This window comes from Podarcis tiliguerta, assembly GCF_965153285.1.
Source record: "Podarcis tiliguerta genome assembly, chromosome: 9".
NCBI lineage: Eukaryota > Metazoa > Chordata > Lepidosauria > Squamata > Lacertidae > Podarcis > Podarcis tiliguerta.
The window spans coordinates 66,337,539-66,357,913 of record NC_139542.1 but is presented as its reverse complement, the minus strand read 5'-3'; the positions used below and the strand labels follow the sequence as shown (position 1 = coordinate 66,357,913).

At 44.5% G+C, this 20,375-nt stretch overlaps 1 protein-coding gene across 2 annotated transcripts in view; it reads left to right on the top strand.

The window, feature by feature from the left end:
- Positions 1-20,375, top strand: part of LOC310685614 (cytosolic beta-glucosidase-like) — a 109,010-nt gene that overhangs the window by 53,659 nt on the left and 34,976 nt on the right. Inside the window, exon 3 of one of the 2 annotated variants that reach the window (XM_083458343.1) lies at positions 14,605-14,691. In XM_083458343.1, the coding sequence (XP_083314469.1) occupies positions 14,605-14,691 (87 nt within the window). Of the gene's footprint in view, positions 1-14,604; positions 14,833-20,375 lie in introns of both variants that reach the window. The other variant, XM_083458342.1, reaches the window with a different exon arrangement.

Here is a 20,375-nt window from a genome sequence, read left to right as displayed (position 1 = left end):
TTAGGTCCAGTCGTGGCTGACTCTGGGGTTGCGGCGCTCATCTCGCTTTACTGGCCGAGGGAGCCGGTGTACAGCTTCCGGGTCATGTGGCCAGCATGAATAAGCCGCTTCTGGCAAACCAGAGCAGCACACGGAAACGCCGTTTACCTTCCCGCCAGAGTGGTACCTATTTATCTACTTGCACTTTGACGTGCTTCCGAACTGATAGGTGGGCAGGATCAGGGACCGAGCAACGGGAGCTCACCTCATCGTGGGGATTCAAACTGCCAACCTTCTGATTGGCAAGTCCTAGGCTCTGTGGTTTAACCCACAGCGCCACCCGCGTCCCCAAATAAGACCCTACAGAAGGGATGAATGCTCCTTTATTTCAGTTCATGCCTCAGGTGAGGTTGTTGTGTAAACCTTACAAAGTAAATGGGAATTGTTTGCCAGAAGATCCTTCCCTGAAGATAAGTATATATTCTGGGTTTGGAAGAGACAAAGTCTTGTTTGTTTCTTCAGATTATGAGTAAACACATCCCATAACTGAGGGGTTCAGAACTGCAATGAAAGAAGGCCTGTGTCTAGTCACGTTTTTGCCTTGTAGCTCTGAAAGTCCCACATTGGACAACATTTTTGCAAGTCTGGCAGAGTTTGTTAACTTTTAAAAGGGTTGAAGTATCATTCTGATTGTGCCAGGTGAGCTCAAAGGGCAGCTCAAAGTGCCTTGTGACCCAGGAATAACAAGGTGAATTTTCAACAGAGCACTCAAAGGTGTTTCTTCTTATCAAAGGCCATCCCTCTGATAAATTTCAGTTTTCTCTGATAAAACTCTTTTTAACCAGATACGTACTAGATTTTTTGGGGTTGTTTTACACTAGGTTTTCTCCTGTGAAGGAAGAAGCAGAATAAATAATGAATAAATAGCAGTAGTTGTGATGCATTCTTACAGGCTGGTTTGTGCATGAGGAAAACAAATTAACTTGCAAACAACTGGACTCAATGCATGGCTTGGATAAACTGGAACTTCTATGTTAGTGGTAAATATGTAGGTGCTCATCTATTCCCCTGTATGATAGACAATTTCTGACATTGCAGTACAGAAATGTGGGGATTAATGTCTATTTGTTTGCTTGTAAGTGGCTTTCGGTTGCCCTAGGCGAGATAAAGCGACTGACAAATTTAAGAGATAAGTAATAACAGTAGTACAAAAATTGAAGTCAGTTCTAGCTAGCTAATAATAATTGATGATCATTACCACAGCAAACGAAGATCATGGCCACTGGTCCCATCACCTCCTGGCAAATAGAAGGGGAAGAAATGGAGGCAGTGAGAGATTTTACTTTCTTGGGCGCCATGATCACTGCAGATGGTGACAGCAGTCACGAAATTAAAAGGCGCCTGCTTCTTGGGAGAAAAGCGATGACAAACCTAGACAGCATCTTAAAAAGCAGAGACATCACCTTGCCAGCAAAGCTCCGTATAGTTAAAGCTATGGTTTTCCGAGTAGTGATGTATGGAAGTGAGAGCTGGACCATAAAGAAGGCTGATCGCCAAAGAATTGATGCGTTTGAATTATGGTGCTGCAGGAGACTCTTGAGAGTCCCATGGACTGCAAGAAGATCAAACCTATCCATTCTGAAGGAAATCAGCCCTGAGTGCTCACTGGAAGGACAGATCCTGAAGCTGAGACTCCAATACTTTGGCCACCTCATGAGAAGAGAAGATTCCCTGGAAAAGACCCTGATGTTGGGAAAGATGGAGGGCACAAGGAGAAGGGGACGACAGGGGACGAGATGGTTGGATAGTGTTCTTGAAGCTACCAGCATGATTTTGACCAAACTGCGGGAGGCAGTGGAAGACAGGAGTGCCTGGCGGGCTCTGGTCCATGGGGTCACGAAGAGTCGGACACGACTAAACGACTAAACAACAACAACAACCTTTATTTCACTGTTGCATTTTTTCTCATGCAGTATTCTCCAAGGAGCTCAATGTGGCACACATTATTCTTCCCCTCCCCATTGTTGTTGGCACCTGTCTGCTTCAAGAGACAGTGGAGTGCACCTGCGGGGTGAAGTCAAATCCCTGCATTAGCAGCACCGAAATGGCTGGCCTGGGCAGTGGTGTGTATTGAGGTCCTGGGCTGCCCAGATGACAATACACTCCCTCTTGGCCTTGCTTATGTGGTCCACAGGAAAGCAGAGCAATACGTTTGGCACCAGCTTGGCTGCAGGAGTTGCCAGGAGGCTGACAAGACACTATCCAACCATCTTAGGGACTCCTCTATGTATTTGTGTAGGGTTTACCGGTACTCCTTAGCCTTTTCTTCTCCCAAAGTTATCCCACAAGGTAACAGAGGTTTAAGATAAGAGTTTTCTTCTCCTAGACAGGCTACTTTCCCAGTTGGACAATAATAATCATTGATTATTTATACATCACCCCTTTGGCTGGTTCCCCCCGGGAGGCTCCCAACAGAATACTGACAACAATAAAAGCAGTAAAATATCCAACATTAAAAACTTCCCTAAACAGGGCTGCCTTCAGATGTCTTCTAAAAGTCAGGTAGTTGTTTATTTCCTTGACATCTGATGGGAGGACGTTCCACAGGGAGGGCGCCACTACCAAGAAGGCCCTCTGCCTGATTCCCTTTAATCTCACTTCTCACAGTGAGGGAACCACCAGAAGGCCCTTGGAGCTAGACCTCAGTGTCCGGGCTGAACGATGGGGGTGGAGACGCTCCTTCAGGTATACAGGGCTGAGTCTGTTTAGGGCTTTAAAGCCCCATCTGCCTCTCACTTCCCTCTACATCACATGCAGGAACCTCCTTCTTGACTGTTGGACCCACTATTGGTCTTCTCTGCTTAATCCACCAGAGCCTGTTTTTGCATGCAGGGGAAGTCCTTAAATTACTGAGGTTTTGAAACCTATTGGCTAACCTCACCTGGTTTAGCTGGCCAGTCAAAGCTGTTTCCCAGGGTGTGGCTGCTGTCACATGCTGACAGCTTCTAGGAGCCCCTGGTGAGAGCTGAGTGCAGGGTGGGGACCAAAGGTGGACAAACTACCCCAGAAGGAACACAACATGTCCGCCACCATACATACTCCTCCTCCACTAGCACCCCATACACCTCTCCCCATTATATAGGCTGAAAAACAGTGGTTTTTGCACATGGTCCATGAGCTTCATGGGTTAGTGGAGATTTGAACTTTGGTCTTCCATTTCCCAGTCCAACATGCTAACCACTACTCCACGCACTGAGCCTATGTTTAGTAGTGCCTAGGCACCATTAAGTTAAATGCTAACACTTATCTGAAAGCAATTTAGCTGTCTCCTTTTTGCTGGAAATATCGATGGGTCTGAAGAATGTGTCAAAGCAATGGCTATTTGAGGCCTTCATGCTGCATGTGGAAGAACATTTGAGATTGTCCTTTAAATAACATTAAACTGGGAGGACGGTTGCATTGTCTGAGCCTCATCAGATGTTTCCAGCACATCCCTTGCAGTGAGGGAAGTTGGCTGTGGCTTTGCCCAGAAGAGGCGATGGAGTTATAAGCCTAGTTTACACCAGTATGTTCATCACTTGTTGACTCCAGTGCCATCAAGTGACAACTTGCACGTCTGAATGAGCTGTCTCGGGTCAAGCGCCTTGAGCTTTCTTCTTCTTCTTTTTTAAAAATATTTTTTATTAAATTTTTCAAAAAATAGAAATTAAAGAAAAACAAAGAACAATACATAACACTGTAAACACACTTATATACATATTTTCCAAAATGAAAACTAATAAAAATAAAAAAGAAAGAAAAAATGAAAGATATAAAGAAAAAGAAAAAAAACTTTTCATAACCTGGAATATTACCAAATTCTTGCTTCTAATAGTGCAATATATAAATCTTAGTTAAAATATTAAAATATAAGACTTCCACTGCATTCACCATTTGTCTCTTAGGTGTCTTGCTCGCATTTACATCTGTTCTTCAATCATTTCCCTTCCTTAGATTCTTTCATAATCAATCAAATCTTTATGTTCTCTGTATTTTTCACAAGGTTAGCCTAGACACAACCAAACTTTCGTATTTGAGCCCTGCTTGTATAAATAATCATTTAAACATTTCCATTGTTTCTGATTTAAATTTTTTTACTTACGCCTTATTAAATCTGTGAATTTTGCTAACTCCAGGTACTCACAAAGTTTACTTAACCATTCCCCCCCTTTTGGAATATAATTTCCTTTCCAATAACTGGCTTTCTTCGTTGAGCAGTACTGCACACAAGGCAACATGAGCTGATGAAGCCTCAGCGCCTGTCAGGCTTCAGGGAATCTGATCCTCCTCCACGACAGGCTGCCAGTAATAGATAGACAAGAAGCTCTTACCAAGTCTTTTATTCAGTATTCACAGAGAGAGGCTTAGAAATGCTGTATCTTGGAGTAATGGCGTTGCCCCTTCCCTTCTCAATCGCCAACAGCACCACCACCCCTTACGGTGGCTCCTTAAGGACAATTGCCTCTTCGCTTTCTGCTCTCCTACTTTCACTGCTCACCGGGTTCTGGGAGAAAGGGGTCTAGAATTCTTTCTAGTAATAATGTCTCATCCAGCTGCTTCTCCCAGAATCTCCCAGCTTTGCCCCTCTTCCATCTCTGAGCCGTGACCTTCCGCAAACCACTGTTGTAAATCTATACTGTCTTCCTCTTCTCTGCAAGATTCAGGAGGCAGTCTCCACCATTCCTCCTCAGTCCAGTCCCTGACAGCGCCTCACCAGAGGCACAGAGGGCTTCACTAGGAGGAGGTGGTGCCAGAGGCAAGTCAGGAGACTATATTGCAGCAGTTGGGGTGTCCACTGTCACTGAGGCAGCCCTTTCTTCTGACAACCAACTCGACTCCTCCCCAGCATCTAGACCATCACCTTCCAAACTACTGTGCAAAAATCACAATGTGGGGGAAACCGTGGGAAAATGTGGGAAAAGCCAACCAGTGCCTCCACATAGCTCCATCCTTATTTCAGACGTTGTGATATATCAGTATGTCGCAATGCATAGCTGGTGATCTATCACAAAGTTGAAAACCAGCTTCACCCTTATTTCAGACATTGTGATATATCAGTATACAGTTGTACCTTGGAAGTCAAACGGAATCTATTCTGGAAGTCCGTTCGACTTCCAAAACGTTCAAAAACCAAAGAACTGCTTTTGATTGGCTGCAGGAAGCTCCTGCAGCCAATTGGAAGCCACGGAAGCTCAGTAGGATGCTTGGCTTCCAAAAATCGTTCGGAAATCGGCACACTCATTTCCAGGTTTCAATCATTCAGGAGCTGAGTTGTTCAGGAGCCAAGGCGCTCGAGATGCAAGATATAACTGTATCGCAATGTTTAGCTGGTGATATATCACGATGATGAAAACCAGATATCACCCACACCTACTGACCAGCCTTACGAAGACATCTTCTTCATGGGGCTCGTGACATTTTATGCATGACATTATATGCATTGAGAGCAGAATGCAAGAGATTTGTGGCATGTTGTGAATCCGGGCTTAGTATTTTAAAAATAGGAACAGCATAGACCATTGGTCCAGCTAGCAAAGTACGTACTGTCTATACCAGGGGTAGGCAACATAAGGCCCGGGGGCCGGATGCGGCCCATTCGCCCTCTCAATCCAGTCCAGCAATCAGCATGTTTTTACATGAGTAGAATGTGTCCTTTTATTTAAAATGCATCTCTGGGTTATTTGTGGGGCATAGGAATTCGTTCTTTTTTTTTCTTCCCAAAAATATAGTCTGACCCCCCACAAGGTTTGAGGGACAGTGGACCGGCCCACTGCTGAAAAAGTTTGCTGACCCCTGGTCTATACACTTCCTCCAGCTATGCAAAGTAATACCAGGGGTTGAATATGGAACTTTTTGTGTGCTCCCCCAGTGAGCCATAGCCGTTCCAACATTACAATACAGAGCTTGACAGGTATGTGCGTGATTCATCGCACATTCGGAATCTGGGCCTAGTGTTTTTAAAGTAATTCATGCTTGCCTATTATAATGGGCGGTGGAGGGCGGGGGGAGGAGATGTAGTTCCACAGAACAGAGAAAGTTTGAAGAGTTAAATCTTTCTATGGAAAGAAATTGAATCTTTAATTGATGTCAAAGTTGATGTGTTAGAAAACTTTCAGCGCTCTGAGGAACTGACGAAAATACGATTGCCTTGAGTCACCGAACCACGGGAAAACGTGAACCTTGAGAGACACTCAAAGCACTTTGATCTAATAATTGACCTACTTTGAAGGTTGTCCCACATTAAAGTTCAATTTGCCGAATAACCCTGCGTAGATATATTGGTGCACTCGAGCTATGATAAAATTCTGTAAAGAACGTGAGACGTGACCGAAAGTCTATGAGGAGCCTAGTTGCGGAAGGGATATTACATATTCTAGGAATGCTTTAAGTGTCTGCAATATGCTTAACCTTGCATTAAACTTAGATTTAATAAGACAGATGTGTATTAAAGTACTGAATATACTTCAGGGAGCAATTTGGCACCGGCAAGGGATGGACTGGATGACCTCCTAATAGGTCTTTTCCATCTTTAATTTCTATTATACTAATTGATTATTAAAACTCTTTTTATTGAGGGCTGGTGTATAACTATTACATAGATATTAATCTTGCAGACTAGCTGATATTTAATTTATAGGCTTCCAAGCCATAACGTCCCTTTAATTTTGGGGACAGGAAAGTCTGAAAAATGTTCCTGGTTATAAGGATGAGGATTTTTCACCCATTTTCTTTTCTGCGATCAAAGCACTCTAGCAGAGTTTAAATACGCCTGTGCTCAAGTTAAAAAAACAACAACATGCCATCTTGAGCAGCCAAACTGAAGGCTGCAACTTGCTTTCTTTCACTTGCTTACCCTGAAGCATTTTCGTTGCGGTTATTGACATTACCTGCGAAGTTGTTTCAGGACTGCTGCTTACCATTATTTAGTAATAAAATGTTGTCACTTTTGTCATCTCACCGGCAGTCAAAATCAAACTTGTAAGCTCCTTGAGGCAGAGACCTGTCTTGTTAGCTATTCTCTGCCCTGGGGAGGTTGTGTTCTATTTCCCTGCCCCCCACTGTCTATAATTATGTTCTTTTAAAAAGTACAGTGGTGCCCCGCAAGACGAATGCCTCGCAAGACGGAAAACCCGCTAGACGAAAGGGTTTTCCGTTTTTCAATGTGCTTCACAGGACAAATTTCTCTATGGGCTTGCTTCGCAAGACGAAAATGTCTTGCGATTCTTGAGATTTTTTTCCGCTCCCCAACCCCTTTTTCTAAGGAGCTAAGCTGCTAATAGCCTTTTAGCAGCTAATCCGCTAATCCCTTAAGCCTTTAATAGCCGCTAATAGCCGCTAAACCGCTAATAGCGCTAATCCGCTAATCCGCTAATAGGGTTGCTTCGCAAGACGAAAAAACCGCTAGACGAAGAGACTCGCGGAACGGATTAATTTCGTCTTGCGAGACACCACTGTAAATACATACCTGCCTCCCTTTCCCCCTGATCTGGATCCGGAATCTTCCCAGGAGCAAGAGGACAGTATAGAATTGGAACATTGGTTTGCAGAGGGACCTAGTTCAGAAGGCAGAAGCTGGGAAATACTGGATGGGGAACAGCTAAGAGGAGAAGCACTGGGAGAGAAAGAGTTAACAGACTCAGTTTCTCTGGAAAGCGTTCATCTGCTCAGACCAAGGTCAAGAAGAGCAGATAAGGTGACAGCACAGAAAGCACAGTGCTTATGAGCTCAAGTTACAAGACACAGTAGTGGGTGACTAGGGAGGGTGTGGGTGGAACTCTTATTTGGGAGCACCGCCATTCCTAGGAAATGGATTCTTTGTTCTCTCGCTGTGATCATTAAGAAGACTCCTTTTCCTTTTTCTGCTTATCTACTGACAAGGGGGGAAGGAAGCCAATTCCCTGAAGCCTGACAATACCATCCACATATTATAGGTAAAGGTAAAGGGACCCCTGACCATTAGGTCCAGTCGTGACCAACTCTGGGGTTGCGGCACTCATCTTACTTTATTTGCCGAGGGAGCCGGTGTACAGCTTCCGGGTCATGTGGCCAGCATGACTAAGTCGCTTCTGGTTAACCAGAGCAGCTCATGGAAACACCGTTTACCTTCCCACCAGAGTGGTACCTATTTATCTACTTGCACTTTGACATGCTTTCGAACTGCTAGGTTGGCAGGAGCAGGGACCGAGCAACGGGAGCTCACCCCGTCACGGGAATTCGAACCACTGACCTTCTGATCGGCAAGTCCTAGGCTCTGTGGTTTAACCCACAGCACCACCATTAGCCATACAATAAGAGTACACCCATGAGGCACAATAGAGGAAGGAAAAGAGAGGTTGGCATGTCTGGCTATCCATCTGCTTTCATACCTCCTGCATCTGGGGGGTTTACTGTGAGCATTTTGCATAGGTTCTGCATAGGATGCAGTTCTGCATAGGATGACCACACACTTCTGTTTGGCTTCTGTGGCTTCCCAAAGGCTGCCCGTTCAAGTGCAGTCAAATGTGCATAAAAATGGAGATATTAGTGAAAATAGAATATAGAAATGCATTATGCCAGAGTGAAACGGTAGTCAAAACTACATATAAAAAGGAGAAATTTGCTTATGTGTTTTCATGACGTTTGTTTATTTTTTAAAGACCTTCAGATTAATGCAAAATGTGGGGAACAGAACTTATGGATGGAAAAATGAGAAACTGACATATTTCCACCCCCAGTGCAATTTTACTTTGTACTGCAAATGTAAAGCCGGCAATGTTCATTTGCATTACAAATGCCTCCCTTCTGCTTTCTCTTCTGCATTTATAACAATCAAATATCCACACAACTAGTGAGAAGGAGGCTCGGAGGTAATTTAAGCCTCACTGAAGGCAGTTCTCTCAGGGCATATCTAGGCAACAGACTTAATCAGATTAATTTCCTCTCTCTGGGGACCATGGGAGCTGTAGTTCATGAGAGGGACGAGGGATTTCTGAGGGGAAATTTGTATACTGCTTCTGGAATTGCTCGGGAGGAATTGATAGTTAAACTGGTTTTTCAAAAATGATACTTCTTGTGATGGTTGCAAAAGGAGGAGCTTCTGGGGATGGGGATGACATTGCTTCTGGGCACTGCTGCCACAGAGAAGGAGGGGGTCAGACTGAGGAACAGTTGCAACGCATCAAGGTAGCAGGCAAGTTAAGCAGACGGGCATGTTTGGCAGCAGGGCAAGGCAGTCAGGGCAAACAACTTTGCCCCTCACCTTAGTGACCCAACAAATCCTAAGTTTTCAAGTAAGCTAACACAAACCAAGAACAATAGACGTGCCGGTGAAAAGCTATTAAGAGGGGCTATCTAGTACATTAAAAGATGCCTGTTTCTTGGGAGAAAGGTGATGACAAACCTAGACAGCATCTTAAAAAGCAGAGACATCACCTTGCCAACAAAGGTCCGTATAGTTAAAGCTATGGTTTTCCCAGTAGTCATGTATGGAAGTGAGAGCTGGACCATAGAGAAGGCTGATCGCCGAAGAATTGATGCTTTTGAACTATGGTGCTGGAGGAGACTCTTGAGAATCCCGTGGACTGCAAGAAGATCAAACCTATCCATTCTGACGGAAATCAGCCCTGGAAGGACAGATCCTGAAGTTGAGGCTCCAATACTTGAGCCACCTCATGAGAAGAGAAGACTCCCTGGAAAAGACCCTGATGTTGAGAAAGATGTAGGGCACAAGGAGAAGGGGACGACAGAGGACGAGACGGTTGGACCGTGTTCTCGAAGCTACCAGCATGAGCTTGACCAAACTGCAGGAGGCAGTGGAAGACAGGAGTGCCTGGCCTGCTCTGGTCCATGGGGTCACGAAGAGTTGGACACGACTAAATGACTAGACAACAACAATCTAGTACATTGCATGCAGTGCAAATCAAAGCCACCACCCTGATGATGAAGAAGAGAAGAAGAAGAGTTTGGATTTGATATCCCGCTTTATCACTACCCGAAGTAGTCTCAAAGCGGCTAACATTCTCCTTTCCCTTCCTCCCCCACAACAAACAAACACTCTGTGAGGTGAGTGGGGCTGCGAGACTTCAAAGAAGTGTGACTAGCCCAAGGTCACCCAGCAGCTGCATGTGGAGGAGCAGGGAAGCGAACCCGGTTCCCCAGATTACGAGTCCACCACTCTTAACCACTACACCACACTGGTGAGAGTAACGCAAGTGGGCAAAAGGAGACCCGTTCTCCGGATATATTACAGGTTCGCTACGTGCTTCATCAGTCCGAAAAGCCAATCATGCAAAATGGTTTGCTCAGGATAAAGAAAGTGCTCACAGGCACAGCTCCTTAGGACACCCCTATTTTCATTGGAGAAATGTTGGAGGGTATGGGAAGGTGATGGTGATGGTTGGAACTGATGCAGTCACACCTTCCTGCATGCTGTCTCGGGACTTAAAACAGCATAGCTTGTTGCCTCCATTTCTCCTTCTTACCTCCATTGTTGCTTCTGCGGTGCATCAGAAAATGTAAGCGCCTCAGAGCAGAGACTCTGCAAAGTGTCAGGCATGAGGAGAGTGTTACAGAAATAAATAAGGCCTTTGGCATTTTCAGTTCACCTACATTATGTCAAGTAATTTGCACAGAAGCCATAAAAGGTCAAGCAGTATTATTCTTATTTTTATTCCCATGTTTCGGGAGGAGCTGAGGATGAGAAAACAGCTGCTTCTCTAAGGTCCACCTTGCAAGTTCATGGCTGGGATGGAATTTCCTGGTTCACAGCTCAGTTTCTTATGCTACACTAGCTGTTCGCTTGGAGAATCAGAGGGATTTTTTTTAAAAAAAAAAAATAGTAATATTATTTTTTAGGTATGCATGATTGCAGCCCGTGATGACATTTTAAATAGTGACCTCTATCAAAGACTTTGAAATCACTATGAAACATCTTCTAAACTATCAGGACACAAAAAAATTATGCAAAGGTTGCAAAAACCTAGTGTAAAATTTAATTTGGTGAAAACCTTTGCAGCTTTCCCCCCTCTCCTGCAGACGCTTGTCTAAGCGAAAGGCAGACATTTCGCAGAGGCGCTGTTACATTAATTCATCTTCTGCATGCCTAGGGCCATGGCTTATAATGGCATTTCCTTTCTTTCTAACTGACTGTCAGGACTTTCAAAGGACATCCCAGACAGCCGTAAGTGCCTGTTTGCTGGATAGATCTGTCTTGTCCTAAAGGCTCTCTTTGATACAGACTGATCTCTTACATTTCAACCCCCCTGCACTTACTAATCTGATATTGGGCTCACATAGACACCCCACCCCCAAATTAAGCCACAAGTTTTCATGAATCAGAACAGGCCATCTGGCAAATATCTCAGTTTAAGGAAATTGTATTATTGTTCCTAATGGAGGGGTGCAGCTATACAAGAATCATCTCTAGGATTTGGAATAATAGGTAAAGGTAAAGGGACCCCTGACTATTAGGTCCAGTCGTGGCCGACTCTGGGGTTGCGGCATTCATCTCGCTTTATTGGCCAAGGGAGCCGGCATACAGCTTCTGGGTCATGTGGCCAGCATGACTAAACTGCTTCTGGTGAACCGGAGCAGTGCACAGAAACACTGTTTACCTTCCCACCAGAGTAGTACCTATTTATCTACTTGCACTTTGACATGCTTTTGAACTGCTAGGTTGGCAGGAGCAGGGACCGAGCAACGGGAGCTCACCCCGTCTTGGGGATTCGAACTGCTGACCTTCTGATCCGCAAGTCCTAGGCTCTGTGGTTTAACCCACAGCACCACCCGTGTCCCTGTTTGGAATGATACCCGATGTCTATTCCCATAAGGTTTCTTAGGTCTCTGATACTTTATTTGTACACTTTTTCTTCCAACTAAAAACAACTTTTTCAGGTTTTTGGGTTTTTTTTTTAGCGTATTTAATGATGACTGCTTCCTTATCTTAGGACAGAACTCTATAAGAAATGTGGAGCTGCTGTCATACATTTCAGCCCAGTGTCAAATTCTTTCCCCTTTTCTCTTCTGTAAATTGTAGTACAACTTACTCCATAGCCTGAGGTCGTTCTATTGCATGGCCTCGCTAAGGCTGGGGGGGTGTAGCTGGTTTTCAACATTGCGATATATCACCAGCTAAACATCGTGATATACTGATGTATCTGTAATAAGGATGGAGCTGTATAGAGGCGTTGACTGGCTTCACGGTTTTTCCTGCATCGTGATTTTTGCATAGCACACAAAAACTATTGCCAGGTCAATGTAGAGATCTTTCCTATTCTGCTTAATCCAAGAGGGTTCTGGAAGCTTCTCTGTGTGAAAGAAACAAGCAGAAGGTTCTTGATGTTTGGGTTGAAGTTGAGTACAGCTGGTTTAAACTACAGTGGTACCTCAGGTTACATACGCTTCAGGTTACATATGCTTCAGGTTACAGACTCCGCTAACCCTGAGATAGTGCTTCAGGTTAAGAACTTTGCTTCAGTATGAGAACAGAAATCGTGCTCCGGTGGTGCGGCAGCAGCAGGAGGCCCCATTAGCTAAAGTGGTGCTTCAGGTTAAGAACAGTTTCAGGTTAAGTATGGACCTCCGGAACGAATTAAGTACTTAACCCAAGGTACCACTGTAGTTCTCTTATCTCTTCTGCAAAGGTCATGCTGCCTATAAAAGTAGAGCCAGAAGGAGTCTGGGTTTCACTTTCACTTTCACTTTCTCTTTTCCTCCTGGTATGGTGTTCTGTACATAGTATGCTTAGTGTTACGGTTTAGTCCTGTTGTAAATTTACAATGACGTGGGTGGTGCTGTGGGTTAAACCACTAAGCCTAGGGCTTGCCGATCTGAAGGTCGGCGGTTCGAATCCCCATGATGGGGTGAGCTCCTCTTGCTCGGTCCCTGCTCCTGCCAACCTAGCGGTTCGAAAGCAAGTCAAAGTGCAAGGAGATAAATAGGTACCGCTCCGGCGGAAAGGTAAACGGCGTTTCCGTGCGCTGCTCTGGTTTCGCCAGAAGCTGCTTAGTCATGCTGGCCACATGACCTGGAAGCTGTCTGCGGACAAAAGCCGGCTCCCTCAGCCAGTAAAGTGAGATAAGCGCTGCAACCCCAGAGTCGTTCGTGACTGGAATTAACTATCAGGAGTCCTTTACCTTTTTAAGTTTAAGTTAAGTCTGCTGCAACTGGATTCCTTATGGACAGTGCCAATCCTGAATGCACAGTGGTACCTCGGGTTAAGAACTTAATTTGTTCCGGAGGTCCGTTCTTAACCTGAAACTGTTCTTAACCTGAAGTACCACTTTAGTTAATGGGGCCTCCTGCTGCTGCCGTGCTGCCGGAGCACGATTTCTGTTCTCATCCTGAAGCAAAGTTCTTAACCTGAGGTACTATTTCTGGGTTAGCAGAGTCTGTAACCTGAAGCGTATGTAACCTGAAGTGTATGTAACCCGCGGTACCACTGTATTGGATTTGTGACCATTATGCTCATTTGCCTTCAGTAGCAATAAAACTATGCTAGATGAAATACAATTGCCTCTGGTCTTTTTTTGGGGGGGGGGTGGATTCTGCAACATGTTTAAGTTTTTACTCTGCTAACTATACATTAGGGACGCAGGTGGCGTTGTGGGTTAAAGCTTCAGCGCCTAGGACTTGCCGATCGAAAGGTTGGCGGTTCGAATCCCCGCGGCGGGGTGTGCTTCCGTCGCTCAGTCCCAGCGCCTGCCAACCTAGCAGTTCGAAAGCACCCTCGGGTGCAAGTAGATAAATAGGGACCGCTTACTAGTGGGAAGGTAAACGGTGTTCCGTGTGCTGCGCTGGCTCGCCAGATGCAGCTTGTCACGCTGGCCACGTGACCCGGAAGTGTCCCCGGACAGCGCTGGCTCCCGGCCTATAGAGTGAGATGAGCGCACAACCCTAGAGTCTGTCATGACTGGCCCATACGGGCAGGGGTACCTTTACCTTTACTTTAACTATACATTGGAATCTACTCTGGGTCAATATTGAGTAGAATTCCATGACAAGGAGTGGGTTGTGGTGGCGACGAAAGCTGGTGCAGACCCCCTTTTCAAGTCACACCTGAGCTTTGTGGTTAGTGCTCAGCTTGGAAATTCTCTGGTGGGAATGTTCACAGCCCCCCTTTCTGAACTTTATCCCCAAGATTAGCTGAAACGTCACAAAACAATCAAACTTTTTGCTGTAGAAGGGCAGGTTTTACATATTTATTATACTCTGTTCGTGTTGATTATGACCCCTAATACACAGGATAGTTAAGGGTGGCAACTTCAGAAATGGAAGAAAGGGCGTTGAAAGATCATGGTGTCTTCACAAACATTTGGGTACAGGTAGAATTGTACGCCAGGCATGTAATCACTTTTATGTGAAAGTTTTTTTGGTTTTTTAAAAAGTGAAATAGATCTCTAAGCAGCGAACAGCACTATGAATAAATACATAGCATAATACCAATAATTCTATAGTTCAAGGAGCTACAGTTAAAATTGAAGATGTGCTCAGAGTATCATATGATTTGCTCACAAGGCACTTGTCCAATGTATGTGATTGCATTATTTTCACATTCAACTTGTGTCTTTTCCATGTCAAAAGTGTAACGATTGTTTTGTTTTTAATCAGGAGGCTGGGATGCAGATGGAAAAGGCCCCAGCGTTTGGGACACATTCACCCATCAGGGAGGAGATCGGGTTTTCAAGAACCAGACTGGTGATGTAGCTTGTGGCAGCTATGCTCTGTGGGAGGAAGATTTGAAATGTATCAAACAGCTTGGATTGACTCATTATCGCTTCTCTCTTTCCTGGTCACGTCTGTTACCTGATGGGAAGACAGGTTTCATCAACCAGAAAGGCAATTGTTCCTTTAAAATAGAAAGTTGTGCCGCTTTAATTCAAGGTTATTGCTGCAGTCTGGCATAATTAATCCAGTGTGCTATTCTGCAGTGCAGTTTTGAAATTGCAACTTTGTTCAGAGTAATTATGGGATGATCTTGATTTAAAAAAAAATAAAAAATTAAAAGGTTTGAAAACCTTGTCCTAATTAATATTCTGGAATACTCCTGAAATTGCGATCTTTTGAGATAAGTATTAGGCTATGTTACTTTGTATGTGTGCTGCTATTTTTAAGATTGCATATCAATTATACTTAATTGTTTTGAATGGATATGGCACTTTGCAAAGGTTCTTTGGCAGAAAGGGAGAGGGAGAGAAAAAGAGAGGCTTCTACCTCAAGGAGAATACAGTCAATTTGTGACATGGCAGGGAGAAGACAAGTGTGGAAAGGGTGGTTCTTGGGTTATATCCAAAGAGTCATGGGTGGAATGAGAATAGCTACAAGGCATCCCACAAACACTCGTGCAGCTAGAAGTGGGAAAGTTTGCAGGTAAATCCTGTAGCAATTCCTGTATGCCTACTTTCGATGGTTGATGTTTTATTGATATTATTACTATTATTACTACTACTATTACGCAAGAGGAAGAACTTCGTGGTCTTTAGCTCTCATACCAGTGAAAAGCAGTTCTTCTCACTATGTAGAAGGGCACATTTGGATCCAACCCATTGAGGGGAGTGGCAATCACACAGGGTCCCTGGACGTTTGACGGTCTATTGACCCTGTGCCACCACTGTGATTGCTTTCTTCGCTGCCACCAACCCGTTTCTCACGGGGACACATGGAGTCCAGTCAGTTGTTAGCATTAGCAAATAATCAAGTTTATTTTATAGGCATGAACAAGCTTATGGTTTCAGGTAATTTTCTTTGTCAGTTTCTTAATCTTAGTTCCTTAACTGTCCTATTCGTTCCTAACAACTTCAAACTGATTATCCCAACTAACTATCTGACTCCACCTAACAATTCCTCTCACTCTATCACCACGCAACTTGACCAACCCACACACTATTCCTCCCTCTTCCTTCTTCAACTCCCAACTCTCAACTAACTTTCAGACACCACCCACTCTCACTCTAACTCCTCCTATCAGTTTCCACTGGCCAATCACATCACACTCATTTTAACCCTTTCCTTATGACCCACCTAGGAGGCAAACACCACAAGGGGACAAATAGGTACAGAAAGGGGAGCAAAAGTGAGTTTTGAGAAGGGCTTTTAAGGGAAAGAAAGGCTGGCTTACCTATATGTGAGATAGTTGAAGGCATAGGAAGCAGCAACAGAGAATGGATGGAACTACGTATTAAGAATAGGGTCTTAGGGCAATTGAAGTTACTAGGGTTGGAAAAATGAACAAACACTGGCTATGTTCAGATGGTGGTAGCTTGGCTTTATAAGTTGTTATATATACAAGTACAGGTCTTTGCTTCTTTCATTTTGTGAGCTGGTAGACAAAGCATGAAGTCTTCCATTAGCTATAGTTTCCTGTTTCATCCAAACCGTGAAACTATGGTTTAGGAACAAGCCAGGATATTAAGTCAACTGGAAGACATGGCTTGATATCCTGCCTCGTTCTACAGCCATGCACTGTAGTTACCCCATTCAAACAAAATGGAAAACAATAGCTAATGGAAGACCGTCCTAGTTGGTTTGCTCTGTTGAGCAAAGTGGCATTATGGGCAGCCCAAAGGCTCATTTACACGGCCACTAAAGCTCATTCTGAGTTAGTCTGCTTCCAGGAATTGCTGTGGTTTTAGCATCTGCCACATAAAAGCCAGGTAGAAAGCAACCCTTGTCCGTCAGCACCAGGCGTGCGTCTCAGTTACACATCAGTTACACGACGGCAAGGTCAACCTGGGCACCAAGTGGCGCAATCTTGCTTCCTTGCCATGTGTCGATTGTGCCCGCTTTGCTTGACATCTCAATAAAAGCTTGGGCCAAAGCCATGTTGGAAGCTGACCATTGCCCTTTGCGTATTGGGAACGGTGAACATCTCTTCTCTGCTTCTGCTGGGCAATGCTTGAGAGGTCCAGCAGTGCCATTGAAGCAGGAGCTCTTGAGACAGAGACCCTTCCCTCAGCCCCTCCTTTCCAACCTGACCTCGCTTGCAATAAAGAAAGCTCTTTCCTCCGCAGGACTCCGCAGGACCAACTGTTCTGTATTTTGCTGCCGTTGGAAGTATTTTGCCAACTGTTGAGAGTGGAATCCCTTTTATCCGAGTGTGTCTTTTACCCTGAGAATCTGAAAACGGAAAGCATTTGCCCTCTGGGAAGAGCACTTTACAGATTGCGAAGTTTCCCGTTCCCTCCCCCCCGAATATTTCTCCCTGCCCCCCCACCCTTCATTAAATGGCAGCTGTTTTCGAATAGGAAGCCTTTGCTGGTTAACAGCTCTGAGGTCTAGAATAGGTTATGTAATTTGGATGTTGGAGCGGAAGGGTAAGTTTTACAGACACTTGAGAGGCAGCTGTTAAGAGGAATCCTCACACTTACAAATTCAGCTGTAATTTTAAAGAAAAATTCCTCCCTACTTGGTTCTTATTATAAACGCTTTTCTGATTAATATTATGAACTTTAAATTTAGCAAAAGGGCACTAGTCGGTTGGTTTTCATTAGGCAGGATCTCGCTTCTCCTGAGCAGTGATCTGTTGAAGCAATTGTAACTGCAGAGCATGGAAAAGGCCATCATCCTCTGTATAAACATTTTTTCCCAAAGAGCATGGAGAGAATTAGAAACCTCAGAGCAGTGTCCTTTAAAAAAATAAAATAAAAAAATTCGCATGAACTGATTCACTGCCAATTTCACACCTAAAACATGGCACATCTGGGAAAGCCTTAAAAAAAATCATTTGTTTTCCAGCTTTGGGAGATTTTTAAAATACGTTATTTTATTTAAAAGTAAAAATAGGATAGGCAAGGCTGTCAAACCATTGGGACAGGATGAAGGTGTCTGCCTCACAGAGAAAATTTTAAGATACCTTTAAATGGTGACAATTGTTCATCGTCAACAACCTACTAGTATTTCTACCACCACAGGGGGGCTTGTGTTGTTTATTCTGCTTCAGATATGCAATAAAATGTGTACATATCTTATTAATACAGTAAAAGGTAAAGTCCAGTCGCAAACAACTCTGCGATTGCGGTGCTCATCTCGCTTTACTGTCTAAGGGAGCTGGCATTTGTCCGCAGACACTTTTTCCGGGTCATGTGGCCAGCATGACTAAGCCGCTTCTGGCGAACCAGAGCAGCGCACGGAAACGCCGTTTACCTTCCTGCCAAAGCGGTACCTATGTATCTACTTACACTTGACGTGCTTTTGAACTGCTAGTTTGGCAGGACCTGGGACACAGTGACGGGAGCTCACCCTGTCATGGGGATTCGATTGGCAAGCCCAAGGCCCAGTGGTTTAGACCAGTGTTCCCCAACCTTGGGCCTCCAGCTGTTTTTGGACTACAATTCCCATCATCCTTGACCACTGGTCTTGCTAGCGAGGGATGATGGGAGTTGTAGTCCAAAAACAGCTGGAGGGCCAAGGTTGGGGAACACTGGTTTAGACCACAGCGCCACCCGTGTCCCCCAGTAATACAGTAGGGTACAATAATGCAATACTAATAGTGTATGGTATTATTAAAGTAAGATACATAATATTGATGCCACAATACCTTGGCCCATACCTGTTGAAAGGCGCTTCCCTCCTTTTATAACGTTCTGAGTGTAATGTACTTTTATCTTCAGGCTGGTTTTAGGGTATTCCACATAGGTTATTTAGAGCAATCATTACAGCAACCCTTAAAATATGCCAGAAGTATTGGCTACAATTCAATATAGCATTTCAGGGGATCTCTTCTCTTTCGCGATCACTCATAGCTGAGTAAAATTGTCTTCCATGAACACAGTCTTAACTGTGAGTGCATAAGTGACTGTGGAGGCCAATTCTGGATCCACACATCCTTCCACAGTGGGGACATTGGTTTCCAGGTGGAAGTTGATCACAGTGTAAACTTGCCAAGCGTGCCTTCCTCTTAGCACGTTTCTAACTTGTGTCCTGAGTTCGAGTGTCTTCAAAGCCCATGACACCTTTGGTAAAGGCTGTTCTCCAATTGGAGCACTCACAGGCAAGTGTTTCCCAGTTCTTGGTGTTTATACTACATTTTTAAAGATTTCCCTTGAGAGACTCAGTAAACCTCTTTTGTTGACCACCAGCATTATGCTTTCCATTTTAAAGTTCGGAATAGAGTAGTTGTTTTGGAAGACGATAATCAGGCATCCGCACAACATGACCAGTCCAACGAAGTTGATATTGAAGAATCATCATGATGCACAGAGTTTCTTTAAAGCCACAAAGACCATCTATGGGCCAATAAATCATGGCATATGCCCCCTACGCTCAGCAGATGGTACAATACTTCTAAAAGATAAAGAAGCTATTGCACTGTGCTGGAAAGAACATTACCAACATCTCCTTAACCGCAACTCCCCCATAGCTGCTGAGGTCCTCTCACAAATTCCGCAAAACCAAGTTAGAGATTTTGTGGGATATGCACAGGCGGAACCAAGTCTTCTTGTGCAACGGGACTTCCTCCCCTCTGCCCCTCCTGTTCTGGAAGTTCCCCCAACTTTCCACAGCAGATTTAGTGGGTGCAGGCCCATGCACCAGGAGGAAAGACAGTCAAAGTTATCTGGAGTTTTTGTCAGGAGCAAATCTCTAATGAAGAAAGGTTACAACTTTTGGGAATTTTAGTTTAGAAATTAGATCTGCGTAAAATGGAGCGTGATGTGGAGAAGTGGATAGGGAGTTTGCCTTCCAGTCCATAATACTGGAACCAGCAGACATTCAGTGAAGCTAAATGATGGGATATTCAGAACAGACAAATGGAAGTAGATCTTGCCTTGGCGCAAAGTTGGACTTTGATACCACAAGATGTAGTGATGACCACCAATGGAGATGGCTTTAAAAGGGATTAGATAAACTCACAGAGGATAAAGCTAGTCATGATGGCGATATGCTACCTCTGAACACCAGTTCCTGTGGAACAACAGCAGGGGAGGGCTATTGCTCATGTCTTGCTTACTGGTTTTCCATAGGCTGGTTGGCCATTGTGGGAAACAGGATAGCTTGTTCCACCAGGGCCCTACTTAGGTTGTTTTCTTGGGACCGTTAGGCAAGTTGTTGCCTCTCAATTTCAGCCTGCCCCACTATAATACGAATACAATAATGTTGGCCTACCCTGCAAGTGGGACGCGGGTGGCGCTGTGGGTTAAACCACAGAGCCTAGGACTTGCCTATCAGAAGGTCAGTGGTTTGAATCCCCGCGATGGGTTGAGCTCCCGTTGCTTGGTCCCTGCTCCTGCCAACCTAGCAGTTCAAAAGCACTTCAAAGTTCAAGTAGATAAATAGGTAAATACCTTCCAGTGGGAAGGTAAACGGCGTTTCCATGCGCTGCTCTGGTTCGCCAGAAGCGGCTTAGTCATGCTGACCACATGATCCGGAAGCTGTACACCAACTCC